We start from the raw sequence: 15921 nt of genomic DNA, 5'->3' as shown, positions 1-15921 counted from the left end.
CAGTGGTAAAGTGCCACTGGTCAGTTTTCCATAGTAAAATGACTATAGGGGTCCTGGATCTCCAAACTCCACCATAGTGGCACACTTGCTGCAGAGACCAGTGCCAGTCTGAAACAATCAGCAACACTGTAGCAGGATGGTTATGTCCCTAGGTTTTTGGAAATGATATTTACCAGATGTTCTGTGACCTGTATAAATGACTATGTAGACAGAGTAGGCCTTGAGCTGTTGGGTCTTTTAGCAATCTCATTGTATGCTATAGCTATAGTTAAGTCTTAAGCTTCCATTTTCTCATCAGCTTCCTACAGTCTTACTTATACACAAAGTCACATAGAACTTTATTTAAAAATTGTCAGAAGGCATATCTTCTTGCTGCACACTGGAACTATATAGCCCAATTCCTCCAGTGCTGCATGCTAGTCCCATTCCTCCAGTCTAAGGGTAAAAGAGACGCAGCTCTCTGACCAGCACATGTGAGATGAAAATAGGGAGCGGCCTCAGCCATCGCTCCTCCACAAACCACGCCCCCTGGTGCATTTTGCCCCACCCACCAGGGCTAAGTCAGAGAGGACTCTTATGACCAAGCCCAGGTGGACAGGGCAAAACATGTCAGAGGCGTGGTTAGTGGAGGAGAGGTTTGCGGAGGAGCAATGACTGAGGCTTCTTCCTACTCTCCTTTCACATGGGCTGGTTGGGATATTGGTGCCTCTTTTATCCTTTCCATCCTGCTTAAAGCAGAGCTCCAAGGTTCCTCCAATGCTGCATATATACTGCAAAGGGATAATGAAGGAAAGTATCTAGCTGACTGAGAGAAAAATGGTTCTTTCAGGGATAGAGAATGTAGCAAGTTTTTTAACACTTCTACTATCCAAAGACATGCAAGCAATTTAAGGGTCTGTGTTGATGGACTTTGAGCTTGTGTTGATGGCATCAGTTTGACATCAGTTTGAAACACATTTGAGATCTTTTTTAATTCATCCAGTCAAAACAGGTTCTAAGAATGTATATATTTCATTGTATGTATTCATTTACTATGCAGGTAACTACTGGCTAAAAAGATTTGAAGCACGTTGAAAAGTAAAGGTATACAGTAAAGTAAGCAAGTAATAAAAATGACACTCACATCATTTGGTATGGTGAGTTCATGAGTACTTGCCTGGGGACTGGCATCCATACCTATTATGTGAAAAACACACGTTATATGCATGAAAGGAATCCTTAGTACCCCTTGACTGATACCCCTCTGCTTCTCACCTGGTCTTTTTCCCCACTGTCCATTACTTCAAGCTATTTGTTGTAGAAGCTCAGATTGAAAGGTGCCTCAACCCTGACAAAACTTAGAGAATGCCAGATGGCTTTCAGCATAGGAAAGGATTCTGATATGTTTTATAGCAGCCAGGAACACTTTGAAACACTACTTACCAGTCTGTGAGCTATGTCTTTCATTGTTTTGAGAGTTCAGATACTCAGATCACTTGTTGTGTTACAAATTACAATTCTGATCAGAGGTAACTAATAACCAGCCACTTCCATTATCAGTACCAAAATGCTAAAATACATTCAGCCTCATTTATCACGTGCCTTAAACTATGGATTTAACAATTTTAAACCTACAGTTGAATTTTCTCATATTTGCATTCTCTAGTTCCTACCTCCCCTCCTCAACATGGTAGTAACATTTTTTATTAAAACCTTTCCATTTTAATTATGCATTTCTCTGTGCAATACAGACAGATCATGGCTGTCGGGGAAGGGCGTGGGGGACAGCAGGGTGCTGTACATTTCTTCCTAAAAGCATCATAGCACCTTGCCTCAGTACTCCTCTCTACAGCCTTAACCCTGATGCAAACAGTGAGCTGGCTCATGGAAGGGGTTATGCAAATATCAAAGTGCATGGATGGGTGGATGTCAATGTGGAAGAGTGGCCATTCCTGAGCATGCTGCATTTGTATGCAGATTGCCTTAAGTAAAAGCTGCAAGTGAGGCTGCACCTCCATGTGTGAAAGAACTAAAATCCAACGAATGGAAGGGTTGGGCAAGGAATTAAGACTGATGAAGAAAAAGCTAGATGATGTAGAACAGGCAGTGGTAGACAACCTTTCAGAGGTCTACCTGGAGAACATGGGGGAAATCAAAGATTCCTGGGGGTGAGGTGCGTTGTTGCCCTTTTTAAAAAAATCAAGCCCAAATTGAAAAACTACATGAAGAACACCCCAGTAATGTACTCTGCCCCCTCCACTGTGTTGTTCTCTGCCTCCCTCCCCACACAGTAGTGTCTTTTTCCCCCCCCAAACACACACACACACACACACAGTAGTATCCTCTGCCCTCCCCACATGATAATGCCCCTCCCCTCAGTAGTGTCCCCTGCCCCCCCCACACACACACACACAGTAGTGTCCTCTGCCCCAATAGCATTTTCCTCTGCCTCCCCATAGCAGTGCCCTCTGCCACTCCATAGCAGTGTCCTCTGCCAATCCCCCCCCCCAGCCCCCACAGTATTGGCCTCTGATCCCCCATATCAGTGTCTTCTGCACTTCCCCCCACAGTGGCAGCTGTTTCCTCTTCCCCCCAACAATAGTGCCTCTTGCACCCCCCTAAAAAAGTGTTCTCTGTCCCCCACAAATAGTGACATTTTCCCCCTTCACAACACACAACCATGTGTAGGTAGCTCTCTCCTGCTCTCACCGGCTGTACATCAGAGCAGAGTGAGATGCAGCACAGTGCTGGATGGCGGGTGGGAGCTGGAACTTCCAAGGTTGACTTTTCATGTTAACAAGCTGATGATTGGTTGCTAGGATCACTTAACCACCAAGCACCTGCTGGCTAACTTGCAAAGTTAACTAAAGCAGCTCCCATGCTCCCAGCCCTCCATCCAGCACTTTTTTGCCTCTCATTCCACTCTGCTATTAGAAGGAGTGAGGCAGAGGCTGGGGGAAAGCATCAGCACAGCCCTGCTTGCGATCTACCACCAGTCAGGAAAAGAGCCAGGCTCTCTCTGATTTGCTGCAGCTTCTAATGCTCACTATGAGCAGCTTGCAGTGGTCAGCAAAACCAGATTAAGTGATTTCAGCACAGAAGAAAGTCCTGTACAACTGTGTAAACTAAATGAAAGCACGGAGGCCTTCTTTTAGAAGGTGAAGTGGTAACATGTAAAAAAAGGCAACAAAAATGTTGGTATCTGCTGTACTCCCAAATAAGGCTGAAAATGGATAAAACAAATTTGAGCATGAGCACCTGAGGCCAAGCTTGGGCCACCTTATTCCCTGCCTCACTATTATTTAATAAACTATGGATGATGTATGGCTCAACTGACTAATAATGAACTTGTCTGAACCCCCCTTAGCATGATCAAGATTTTCATAACAGAGCAAATGGATTTATCCCATTTTTCCCAGTCTCAAATTACTCTTGAAAAACCTAAACTTATTTCCAGGTATGTCTATTTTCCATTAAATAGTCATGTTTACTATTGACTAAAACCATAAAAAGACCACTTCAGGCAAGTGACATTCTAAGGTCCTGTTCACAGTTACCACTCAAACGTTTTCTCTCAAAATGTTTCTCTCCAGTTGTTCTTCATCTGATAGGTGTATTTCAAGTATCATAGAAAATGTTTAACCTGAAGTTCATGTGTGTTCATTTTGAACTTACTAGATTGTCTACAAATCTAAAAACTAGGCGCCTAGCAACCTGCATGATAGATAGATACTGTGCAAAGCACTTAAGGCCCTTCAAAGCATAGGGCTTGCTTCAATTCTCAACTTTCGCTTATTTTAAATCATGCTCAGGTCTACTTCCTCCTACCTTTCTCACCTCACTCTTGGTCATTAAGGCTACCCATCGTAGTTAAGATACAAGTGGTAGAGTTGATAGGAAAAGCTTGATTTCAGGAGCTAAACTTGAGAACTGTATAACAGAGTATTCCAGAGTCTGGGGTTTCTTAAAGGTAAAGGTAAGAATATGAAAGGTAGAATAAGACATAAAGGTGTCAGATGTTTAGGTCTGCACCTATTCAAGTAGATTTAAAATAAACAAAAATACACTTAAGAAAAAAATGATACCACGTCAGCTTAATAGTTTTTCAACTGAATTCTGACATGTATAGTAGAAAATGTAAATTAAAAGCCATGGTTTGTCAAACTCAGATAAAAAAGGGCTACCTGAGTAGCTAAAAGTCAACATGGGGGCAGATATATTCCGCATACGACTAAAATTATTGCTTTAGTTAGGCAATTGCAATTTTTAATATTTTGATTACAGTTTTAGATTAGACAGAAAGGAACTATTCTGAACTGTGTCCCACTTCAAACTAATTAAATAAATCATGCATTTATGATATTAAGAGACACTTTTTTCTAATTATTACAAATTGTTCTAATTATTACATGGTTTAATTGCTAAGCTTAGCCAAGATGCTTAGAGCAGGGCTACTAGGGTCATGTGCAGTCCCAAAACCACAAACTCGATTGACATATCTGCCCTAAAGTCTAATGTCAAAAGGCTTGATTATAGATGGGATCGAGCAATAAGTTGCAGTTTAACCGAGAAAACTGAACAAAGTGGTTTCAAACTAGGCTGTCCAATTTCAAACCTGACCATATATAAGTTATGTAAAAGGAATAATTTTATATATAGCTAAACATAATATTTTATTTCACTCCCTGCAGAAACAGGAGCATTAATATTATAAACATATGTACCCAAGTATCTGAAAAAAGAAGTGTATTGTCCAAACCAACAATCATAGTCATCATTTATTTTTCAGTCCTGTACCACAAAAATGACAGTTGATTGGTATATTGCATTGCTATATGGCAATGCAGAAGGCAATAGAGAATTAAGTCAGTGTGACTTAACTGTTGTGTAAAGTGAACCTGTAATATCCACTTGCAAAGTAAAGTAATAGCGCCGATGGTTACAAAGCACTTCTGGTTTCACAATTTATCTACAGAGTCTGCCCCCTCTCCTTTTCTCATTCAGCCTCCCAAAAAGTCTAGGCAAATACTGTTTTTCCACACTTGGTTATTTGCAATGGTTAGGCACCCACTCCCACATATGACATTGCCTGGTCCTGTAGATAGGAATTGGTCAGGTGCACTGCTTCAGCCTTAAATACCTGGTATTAGAATACTTGGGGTGCGTGGCCTGGATGCCAGAGACTAGCAAAGCTCTTGGACTGAGCATTGTATTGTGAGATAAGGATAAAATGTGTGCCTTCTCCCTATGTAAGAAAGTTTAGGTTTTTTGGAAGCACCAGAATTGTTATAAGAATGTGGCCAAGCACTTTGAAAATATGTGTATGCACCTGGTAAACAACTACACCAGGGGTCTCCAAACTTTCTAAGCAAAGGGCCAGTTTACTGACCTTCAGGCCTCAGGAGCGCCCCGTTGTTGGTATAAATGGGAAGAGTAGTGCACCATTGATGGGGGGCCCTTGGGGCACTATTTCATCAACTGACACCAATGATGGTGCCTCATTATCTGTGTCAATTGGTGAAATAGTGCCCCAAGGGACAGATAGAGGCAAGCAAAGGGCCATATTCAGCTCCTGGGCCCCAGTTTGGAGACCACTGATCTACACAATTACTTCACTTTGCAAAATGATGTTACTGGCTTAATTTATGTTAGATCATGCTTTACTTAGTAGAAATAGAGCAATGTGTCATTTTGTTGGTGTAATCTTCTTCATAAAGCAGGATATGAATGAAAATATACAATGAACAGATAATTAAAACTGATAAGTACATAAATACAAATATTAAAATTTACATAAATTGCCAACAAACACAGGCAGCTCTTATTTCAGAGAATTTGATGAACGGGACTCCTTATGTTACAGCCAGCTGAAACTAGTTATAGCGTGAAGATTGTACATTTGGTTCAGTATGGAAAACACATTTCTTTCAATACAAACTTTTGTGAAACATTAAACAATTTTAAATGCTTTCATCAGCAAAGCAGCAGGTGCCTAACTCTACCACATGTAATCTTGCAGTAATCACTTTCTTGTCATTCAGTTATTCAAGGTACAGTTTTGTATCTGTATAAAAAATGCCAATTATCAGCACTGAGCTGTGGCTGTAGAATACCTTGTATGATTCTTAGGTAGCTACAACATCTTCAGTACTGAAGTTGTGCATTCCTAGTAAGCAATGTATGGACCATGAACATGGCTATGCTTGTGAACAGGAACTAAATACATAAAAGTACAATGAAGTGAAGCAGAATGTGAAGATGTATGATGTACAAACTGAAGCAGAAGCATAAATATCCAAGACAAAACCCTCTGCAAAGTGATTAGCTTGCTTCCTGTCTGTCCTCCTTTATCTTGAAGACAGCAGCACTAGTGAGGCTTGGGATGTTTTTAAACAACTTAGTATAATTGCTTTTCTGGCAATATGAAAAGGGGCTCATGGGCCATGTGCTAACATTTACCACCTAACTCTCAACTAGCATGCTTTTTTTACTTCCCACCATTCTCCTTTTTCTGGTACCGCTCTATTAGACCTGGGTCTTTTTAGGCTACTAGCCCTCTTGTGTTAACTATCAGGTCAAATATTCAGTTGGCCAATGAAGCCCGGGAATTACAAGCCTGCTAATTTAGCATGGGTTACCTGTGGACTGTCCCATCAAGTTTTGAGCTTCTTCAGAGGAATGTAAGGGCAGCTTTTCTCCTAAGGAGAAAGAAAACATATATTTAAGTTTCTTGCCCTTTAGAAGATCAACATGTTTTACATTGTCTAAATAAGCCCAAAATCTGATGAGACAATGTATTCTGTTTATCAGTACTTAGTAAGATTAACTATGTTTATCCAAGAACCATCAGTACAAATAGTTTAGAGCCTATCAATGTAATATGATGTGCCAGCAGATGGAGCTATGAGAGCACTATTAACTGTAATTATTTTTTTTTTACAGAAAATTAATGCATAAAAAGTACAAATGAACAAAACGTGAAATGCCTGAGACGTGAGAAGAGAAAAAGAAGGAAGACTCTAGAACGGGAAAGTTGGGTACGTACCAGGGAAAGCAGGGGTGGTCTGTCCGAGGGGAGTAAAGGGGGTTTGCTGCATGGCCAACTGGTGGAGCTTGGTCAACTGCTGAGGGGTAGGAGGGACATTAGAACTAAGAAGGTTATTGTTAGAGAGTACAAGAAGTCACAGGCACAAGAAAACAGTCAAATAATAAAATAAAATGAAACAAAGCACCAGGGAGCCATGGGACACATACACAATCCAGGTGAATGAGAACTTGGCTTGAAATCTTTAGAAGATGTAATGCAAATATATCATGCTAATCCATATTCACACCTCCTTCTAATAAGTGCTTGTTGTCTTCTTGATATCTAAGTATCCATGTGGATCCATGTATGGATTTATTGTACCATTTTTGAGCTCACGGTTGTCACCAGTGTGATCAGAACACATAGGGTGCCATTAAATAACAATACGACATATTCATCCTAAACATCCACTGAAGTATATGGCATCATTTCTCTTTCTCAATGTATATCAACTACTAACCAGAATAATCTACAAATCATGTACAGGTGGTGACAGGTGTTTTACAAGATAAGAATCAGACAGGAAAAGCCACTTGTTGCATCCACACTTTGATTATTGAATGTCATAAAAAATATAGGCTTTAAAGATTATAAAAAGTGCCAGCAAATGTGAGGGAGAAATCTTAAGTTGTGGATCTCAGCAGTAGGATGGCATGTTCATCTACAGAGTTTTAGAAACAGGTATTTTACAAAGATAATAACCAGACAGTAAAGACAGCTTATTGCTTCCCCAATTATATTATTGAATGTAATAAAATATAGGCTATAAAAAGTAATGATGGCAACAAAGATGATGGCAACACATAAAACATAGGATGACATGTTCATCTGGTGCTATGTTTATCCTTTGTTAACAGGTGTGTTCTCTTTAATCCAATGAATATTGTGGTGTAACAAACACAAACTCTTCTAGTAACTTTGTATAGTTTGTTATGTGAAAACAAGTATAATATAGAATACTGTGTAGTCTGTGTGGTCATATTTAGTGACTCCTACGTTTTTAGTCTCTGATGACAATTATGACAACACTGTAAAAATCTGTATTTAACTCTAATGCTAACACTAGCTTTAAGCTGGGTATACATGTACCTAACAGGGGCGGACTGACAACTCATGGGGCCCCCGGGCAATAGGGGATCATGGGGCCCCTGTGTCCTTGCCCAAACTCAAAAAAGCCTATGAAAAAGGTACCAGAGGCATCTCATGGGGCCCCTTACTGACCCTGGGCCCTCGGGCAGTGCTCGAGTTTCCAAATGGTCAGTCCGCCCCTGGTACCTAAAGATGGCTGGTTCTGCAGGAAATGGGCTGACTATTGTGTACCGCTTTCTGTTCCATGATCGGCTTCTTTCAAACCATCCTGCTAGAAAACCAGGTTTCAAACAGCACTTGCAGGCAATGGCTGCAGCGCTGAGCTGTGTATTCTGACAGGGGTGCCCCTGCTGTCAGAATACAATAGTGCAGTTGGGAAGATCCCTTCATCCACATAGTTTGTGTTGATGCAGGAATCTGTGAGTTTTTTTTTTTTCATTTAACCAGCCGGTTGAATGAAAAAAACTCAATCGTTTTCATTAAACCAGCCGGTTGAATCAAAAAAACTCAATGTGTCCAGATTAACCAAGAAATCACCTCCCATTAGTCAAAATCTGATGAAAAATGTAGTCAGATCGGTTGACATGAATTATTGTAGTTTGTTCATTATTGCTTTACAACCCTCCTTAACAAACATGCTTTCACTATGTCGAAATGTCTTGAATTTCCTGTCTGAACCCTCTGATTTGTATATTTTGTAATGTTTAAAGTGAATAAAAACATCATTTCAAATTCTGTACAGGCCTGTCTGCTGATTTATAACATTTGCACTAACTCTGTTTTAGTTAAAATATTGGGCAGATATCACTTTCAAGATCTGTACATTGCTAAAACATTCCCTAAAGGATTCAGCATTCATCCTGCATTAAATAGAGTTTAGCCAAACTTAAACAGAACATTAGTACAAGTTTAGCATTTGTGTATACAATCTCAAGCATGCTTCTAGACCCTACAAAGTATAAAGCTAGAAAAACAGAACTGAGAAAGCCAAGTCCTCCTTCCATTGTGACACAGATCCCATGGCTGCCCACAGTGTAAAGATACAGAGCTCCCATCTCAGACACATTAATATTATGGTCTAATATTAATTATCAGTAACACCAGCATGCTGGGGAAGAAAGTGTCAGGAAGAAGGATGGGGTAGAAAATGAGAGATGAGAACTCACATCAGGGTGAGGGATTGCGTACTGTCCTTGGATGGAGTAGGCCTGAAACAAAAGGGTAAATAAGTGCATGTCAGTGTGGCATGTCACATTTGGAAACAAATCTGCAGGCACAAATGGCAGAAGACTTGATATCTAGTATGGTAAACTCAATACCAATACCTAAACCCTGTCCATAATTCTGTAAAAAAGCATGTTTCCTGTTGTTCCAAAAGAATAGAAAATTTCAACCATTCCTGCTACCTCCTTGTTACAGACGTTACGAATCAAGATTTTTCCTACAGTTCATCCTGCAGGTAAGATCTGGCAACAGATCCTGATCATTCAGACATAATAGTTATGAGCTCCACAATATCTGTGTTGGACAAAATTTGGGCAAGTAAATGTAAAGAAAAGTTTTAGAAGGACTGTATCTTGCTCATACAAGATACTACAGGGAGGGCTCAGAAGTAAGATTAAAATTTTTTTATTATATTGGAAAATAACTTAAATACATGCAATAAAAATAGTTATATACTAACCTCTACGTCTACGTGTTCAGAACTCAAAGTTCATGAATAAGTGGGACCAACAAAATAGTCAATTAATACATTTGTACAGGCACCTCCAGCTGAAAAGTATTTTGGCTGTATATCCAGCACTGACACCAAAATGAGGCAAACAAATCATTCTTATGATGGCACTTTAAAAAATGCTCCCTAGACATCCCTCTCTGAAAGTTATATTACACATGATCTGAATAAAAGGTGTTTTCTGTCATTGAAATAAATATGAACGTATGCTTTATAATATATTCCTAATTCATAGTACAACAAATGAAAGGATAAACAAGAAGTGTATTTGTTAAAATACATCTAAGCAGAATCTTCATTGTCAATTAATTTTTTTTTTAAAGTAACATTGTCCCCACCTTTCACACTTGCGGACTGTTTGTTTCATGAGTTCAGTCACATTTTTTATGATCAGATTTTGTTAGTCAACATCCTTCATTCATCCATTTTTCATTTGTTTTTTTTCTCCATCCGTCATCTTTTTACATCCATTTTTACATAGAGAAGCATTGATGTCCTTTTTCATCTGTCAATGGTCCGCAAGTGTGAAGGGGGCCTAATAGCCAAAAAATCAGTTTCTCCACTGTGCTTGAAAGCACACTGTTCTGTTTGTGCAAAGCTTCAGTGCTTTCTGGGCATGCCATAGCTTGTTCACCTCCTCCTATATCTTACACATTACTATTGGAAAGTAAGGCAGCCCATCATAAGTGTGAGTAGAAAAGTATGAAGGTGGAAGGTAGTCCGAGCTTTATCTGATCAGTAACACCTGACACAAGACAGAGGAGGGCACAGAAAATTGCTGCTGAAGACTGCTCTAGGTGTCTGCTCTTTATACCCATCAATAGCTTCTATTTATTAAAATGGCATAATCACTATCAGTCAAAAACATTATTTGGTTTTCTACAATAAAAAAGACTGAAATTGTAAACCCTTTCACTGAAGATCTACTCACACACACTGAATTAATTTACAAAAAAAAACAAGCAAAATTAGTATCTGAAAAAGCCTAGAGCGAAAGAATGAGAGTGAGGGAGAGAAGGAGAAAGAGAGAGACTCTTTTGCATGCCAAGGAATTTTCAATTGTCTACAGCCAGCCAGGTCTAGAACCCCCACTGCTGCTATAGTACAACAATAGGACCAAGACGAACCCCCAGCTAATCACATTGACTAAATTAACTTACAGAATCAGTATCTGATCAATCTCTACCTTATATTCACATTTGCTACACACTAAATTGGACAGTCTTTCAGTTAAAAGTGAATAGGAACTAGTTATGTCTAATATGATCATCATGCATTCCTACCATATGCTAGTGTCACCAGAAATTAATAATAGAATAATAGAACTGTATATTATTTTTTCTCATACTGTAATACAAGTTACATTTATGTATAAGTGTATTTATGAATAAAAGACAGAGATGCCAAGGAATTCTTAATTGTCTACAGCCAGCCAGGTCTAGAACCCCCACTGCTGCCATAGTACAACAATAGGACCAAGAGGAACCCCCGGCTAATCACATTAATTAAATTAACTTACAGAATCAGTATCTGATCAGTCTCCACTTACTTTACTCCACAGTGTCACCAGAAATTAATAATAGAATAATAGAACTGTATATTATTTTTTTTAATACTGTAATACACGGTAAATTTATGTAGAAGTGTATTTATGAATAAGAGAGAGAATAAGAAAGACAGAGATGCCAAGGAATTCCTAATCGTCTACTGCCATCCAGGTCTAGAACTTATAGTGCTGCTACAACACAATGACAGGACTCAAGCCAGCCCCTAGCTTGCTGATTGAGTAATGAAGATGAAGCAGCACTCTGATGAAGTCATTCATCTGTCTGAATGGCTCCTAGCACTAGCAACTCATCTCTGAGTGCTGGGAAAAAGTGGATTACAGAAGGCTGCTATCAGGACAGTAACAATTACATTATATATATACAGTATAATAGGTTTAGTGTTTACCAATGAATACATGAATGCATTAGTGGTGTTTTTCCCATCTGGAGTTCAAATTTTACTTTTGGCCACCACTAATATTAAAAGTAAGGTCGAAAAAAATGTAGTTAACAATCAATCCATCTGAAAAAAAAACATATAGACCTAGAAGTAAAGTTTTCAATTCTGATTTAGTGCCATTGGTTCCCAAGCTGCAGAAGCAGTTCAAAGAATGATTGTATTCTGTGCCTGAATCTGCTCATCTGTATATTGTGCTGTATTGTATATTGGCTTTTATTTTTGTTGGTCACCACAGAAACCACAGTCACAAACACAAATATCATTGGGCTAGCTAATCAAAAGTGAAGTCATAACTTTTTTTAGGGAATACATGTCGATGTTATCAAACGTCTAACCATCTATGGATAGTTGCATGCTAGACATCTTTTAAAATAAAAAAGTAATTAAGATAACTCCTATTAGTTCTTCAATTACATTTTGAAGCAAAATGTTCCACTTCATTACCCCTCCCATTCATGCATAGGATGAGGGACCATTAGCTCTGAATAATACTGCCAGCCTTTGGTTTTCAGCAAACTCAGTTGGTCATGGAGCTTTTATGTAACTATGATGTGTATTTGAGTAACATTCTATGATCCAGTGTTTTCAGATCATTAGCACAAACAGTAATTTGTTATCTGAGTTGATATTTTCATGTGTGCAAAACAGATCTCGGCAGCCTGTGCAGAGAGTAATATGGTGGCTATCACTGATGATCTCCTTCTGAAAAGCAAGCTGCCTAGCCATCTCAGGCTTCAGATCTAAACTAACCTGGAACAAACACATCGGAAAAAGGAAAGACTCCTAATCCACATACTTATTTTAGGCCAGTGACAGAAAGAGTGCTGATACAACCATTATGACAGCTAAGGAACTCATATTTTAGGAAGGAGAGGTCAACAATGGCAGAATTACCACTTATACCTAAAAAAACGTACTTTTTTGCAGAACATCTCAAACCTGGTCATGGCTACAAGATCTTATACAGATCTCCAGAACCATATGAATGATCAAGACATATATTCTGATCCTCTGAACCACAGTGATTTGAAATGAAAGGAAATCTATGGTCAGAGCATACACATTTGTTTTATAACATCATCATTGTAAAAACAATACAAGCAATAGTTATTTTTGATGATCCAATATAAGCTTCTTTGAAAAATCTCTGTTCATTTTGTGTTGCTGCCAGTCTGCTGGACATCTCCTTCTACAACTGCCTGGATTCCCAGCATGCTTTGCAGCTTCTCCTCTACCGTTTACTTTCAATTTCTAAGGACTACATATCTTGTGGTACATTGCTGCCCGCAAGTAGTGATTCCTGTACTGACTCCGCCTCCTTAAACTCCTCCTCTCAGCACCTCTGTAGTTCTGGCTCTATGAAGTCATTTACTCAGAGAGCATTAGGCTCCATGTACAGGGGACACTTCTGAACGATGGAAACTGACTGCTGGAAAACGTAGGTTGAAAAACGTCTGTTTAGCCATGTTTGCATACCGCGTTTATGAGCGTTTGCATTTGCATTTAGAAGCGTTTTTTAAAGATGACCTCAGGAGACCTTCTAAAATGCCCAGAATGCACTGAAAACCAGTAAAAAAATTACTATTTCAGACATTTTGAGAGAAATAGAGAGAGAAGAAGCAGAGAGCAGTATTTGTTGAGATAAGCTGTCTTTTTTTTTTTTTATTCGTGGTGTTTGGATGAGTTCCAGCTCATTTCTGTGCAGAAATTATTGCAGCAGTGTCTAACTTATTTTCTTTATGATGATATACCAGGTCCATTTGAGTACCGGGAAAACGCTTTGCATGCATTTTTCATGATGAAAAAAGTTCTGGACAGCATCTGGAAATGGAAGTTATAAAAAAATTTAAAACGCAAATGCTTATAAATGCAGTTAGCCACGTTTAGCCGCATTTACAAGCGTTTGGCGTTTGGAATGCTGATAAAATCTACTCCTGCACGCAAGTTTTTTGCGTTCAAAAAAAGACTGTAAACTCAACTGCCTGTAAACGACATAGTGTACATGGACACATAGGAAAACAATAGGGAGAGTTCAGGGGCTGCTGAAAAAAAATGCGTGAGTTTATCAGCTGCAGTGTACATGAACCCTCAAAGTCAAAGCATCAGAATGATAGTAAAGTAACTAATGTGGTCAAAGCAATGTTCAGTAATGGCAGCCTTCATTAATCTCTCATGAAGATATCTTTTTAATGCCTCTTTTGAACATTCCCTCCAGTAGGTAATACAAACGCAACAATTGTGGGCTTAAATCAAGATAAAACATAGCTGTTAAGGCCTGCAATAGTGGTCTCTAAATCAGTGTTATTACATGTTATAATATTGCTTTAGATGTAAATTTAGCATGCCATACGTGCTATGGCAGATCGTTTAGTAAGGCCCTGTTATTCGTTAACTGTACGGGTACTAATAGATGAACATTTCTTGCTTTCATTGTTAGGGACAATCTCTTTTTAGATGGAAAGAAAAATAAAAGCTCCTTGGTCATAAGAGTTGCTGTTTAAGTTGTTGACATTTCTTTTTTATTTCATGTAAAGGTGAACAGATAATGCAACATTACTATTTAAAATTCCTTAAAATGGTTGTAAACTCTTACATATACCCAGAGAAGTGACTGGCCTCAGGTGATACACAGAAATGAAATAAAAAATATTCTATATAAGCTGTACCAGTTTATCTGCGACCCTCCATTCTCTACGGCCTTCTAAAACACACAGAAATGTTATTTCTCCACTCCAGCAGGCATGGATAGATATCTGAAGTGGCACAGTAGAGAGAGGAGAGCTAACGGTAATCTTAGTCCTTAGTAGAGGTGAAGGATACACTAACCAGTCTCATAGGGTAACATGAACAGCTAAGGCTGTCAATCATTCTCTGTGTGCTGAAAGGGGTGGCGGAGCCGTCTCTCAAGATTCCGTGGTGTCAGGATAACCTGTCAGAAGGAACTAATGCCGATAGCAGAGGGAAGAGAGAGAAGACAGAAATTACACTTGGTGTTTTGGACTGAAGCTAGTACACGCTATGGAGGAATCTGCTCTGTTCATTTTTCAGAAGTTTACATCCACTTTAAAGCTTTTCTTTTGTGTACATAAGTATTGCAGGAACACCAGGCCAGCAGTATTTCAGGGCTTATGTTCCAATCTGATGAGTGATCACTTGTAGGATGAGAGAACATGCAAGAAAATCTTTGCAAAACTAACGGGCAGAGGCTGGTGCTGCAGCAATAGGCTGAGGTTGGCAGTGGAGGCACCCAGCGGGTCCGCTCTTACCTGACCACCTGCAAAAATGACAGGGGCGGAGGCGGGTTTTGGACGGTAAGGGATTGTGGCACCTTTTGGTGGGGACTAGGAAAAGGGATAGGAGAGGGAGAGATAATATTAGAGTACCCGCCCAGAATCAGACAATATTCACCACATGTTAACAAAGCTCTAATAGAAGAAAACAAGACACAGAATAAATGTGTGCTGTAGAGGTAATGGCAGTGCTTTGTTTAACTGATGAGCAATGGCTACAGGAATAAAAGCTATTAGTTGAGATTAAAAGACATACATTGATGTACATTGATTCTTTCTTAGCAAACCTACAGCTGTTGTCTTCTACACTTTTCTGCTTTTCTTATGGTTGCACCTATTAACATTTAATTACATTCAGTTACACAGGATAGATGCATGCATTGTTTAAATTGTGTTACAGATAATGTAATGTCAAAAGACGTTTGCATTGATTTAAGTTCATGAGTAGATCTAAGTGGGGTTTATTTACTAAAGGAGTAGCAAATTTTTACTTTGCAAATCAATGCTTACTACTTATTGAATAAGATCAAGCTGTATTTAATTCAATCATCCAATCACAAAACAATTCAAGAAAAAAATGTGAACAGGCATTCTCAAAGTCAACATGTTCTACTCCCTAAATAAATGAACCCCACTGAGCCTAAAAATGATACAGTGTATGAATTGCAATGTAGAAAATCTTAGCACCACTCATAAGCTGTATATTCTAAGTAGTCACCTCACCGGCATAGCAG

At 39.0% G+C, this 15921-nt stretch overlaps 1 protein-coding gene across 3 annotated transcripts in view; it reads right to left on the bottom strand.

Annotated features, from left to right (window-relative positions):
• Positions 1-15921, bottom strand: part of PCBP3 (poly(rC) binding protein 3) — a 99523-nt gene that overhangs the window by 14363 nt on the left and 69239 nt on the right. The window contains exons 9-13 of one of the 3 annotated variants that reach the window (XM_089680862.1): positions 15095-15238; positions 9322-9363; positions 7025-7100; positions 6618-6677; positions 1124-1176 (exon numbers count right to left, since the gene is read on the bottom strand). In XM_089680862.1, the coding sequence (XP_089536988.1) occupies positions 1124-1176; positions 6618-6677; positions 7025-7100; positions 9322-9363; positions 15095-15238 (375 nt within the window). Of the gene's footprint in view, positions 1-1123; positions 1177-6617; positions 6678-7024; positions 7104-9321; positions 9364-15094; positions 15239-15921 lie in introns of all 3 variants that reach the window. The other 2 variants (XM_089680864.1, XM_089680863.1) reach the window with 2 other exon arrangements.

Source organism: Staurois parvus, unplaced genomic scaffold (assembly GCF_062004578.1).
Source record: "Staurois parvus isolate SC_StPar_1 unplaced genomic scaffold, SC_StPar_1.0 ptg000251l, whole genome shotgun sequence".
NCBI classification, from domain to species: domain Eukaryota; kingdom Metazoa; phylum Chordata; class Amphibia; order Anura; family Ranidae; genus Staurois; species Staurois parvus.
The sequence above is the reverse complement of the archived record's forward strand: the minus strand, read 5'-3'. Positions and strand labels throughout refer to the sequence as shown.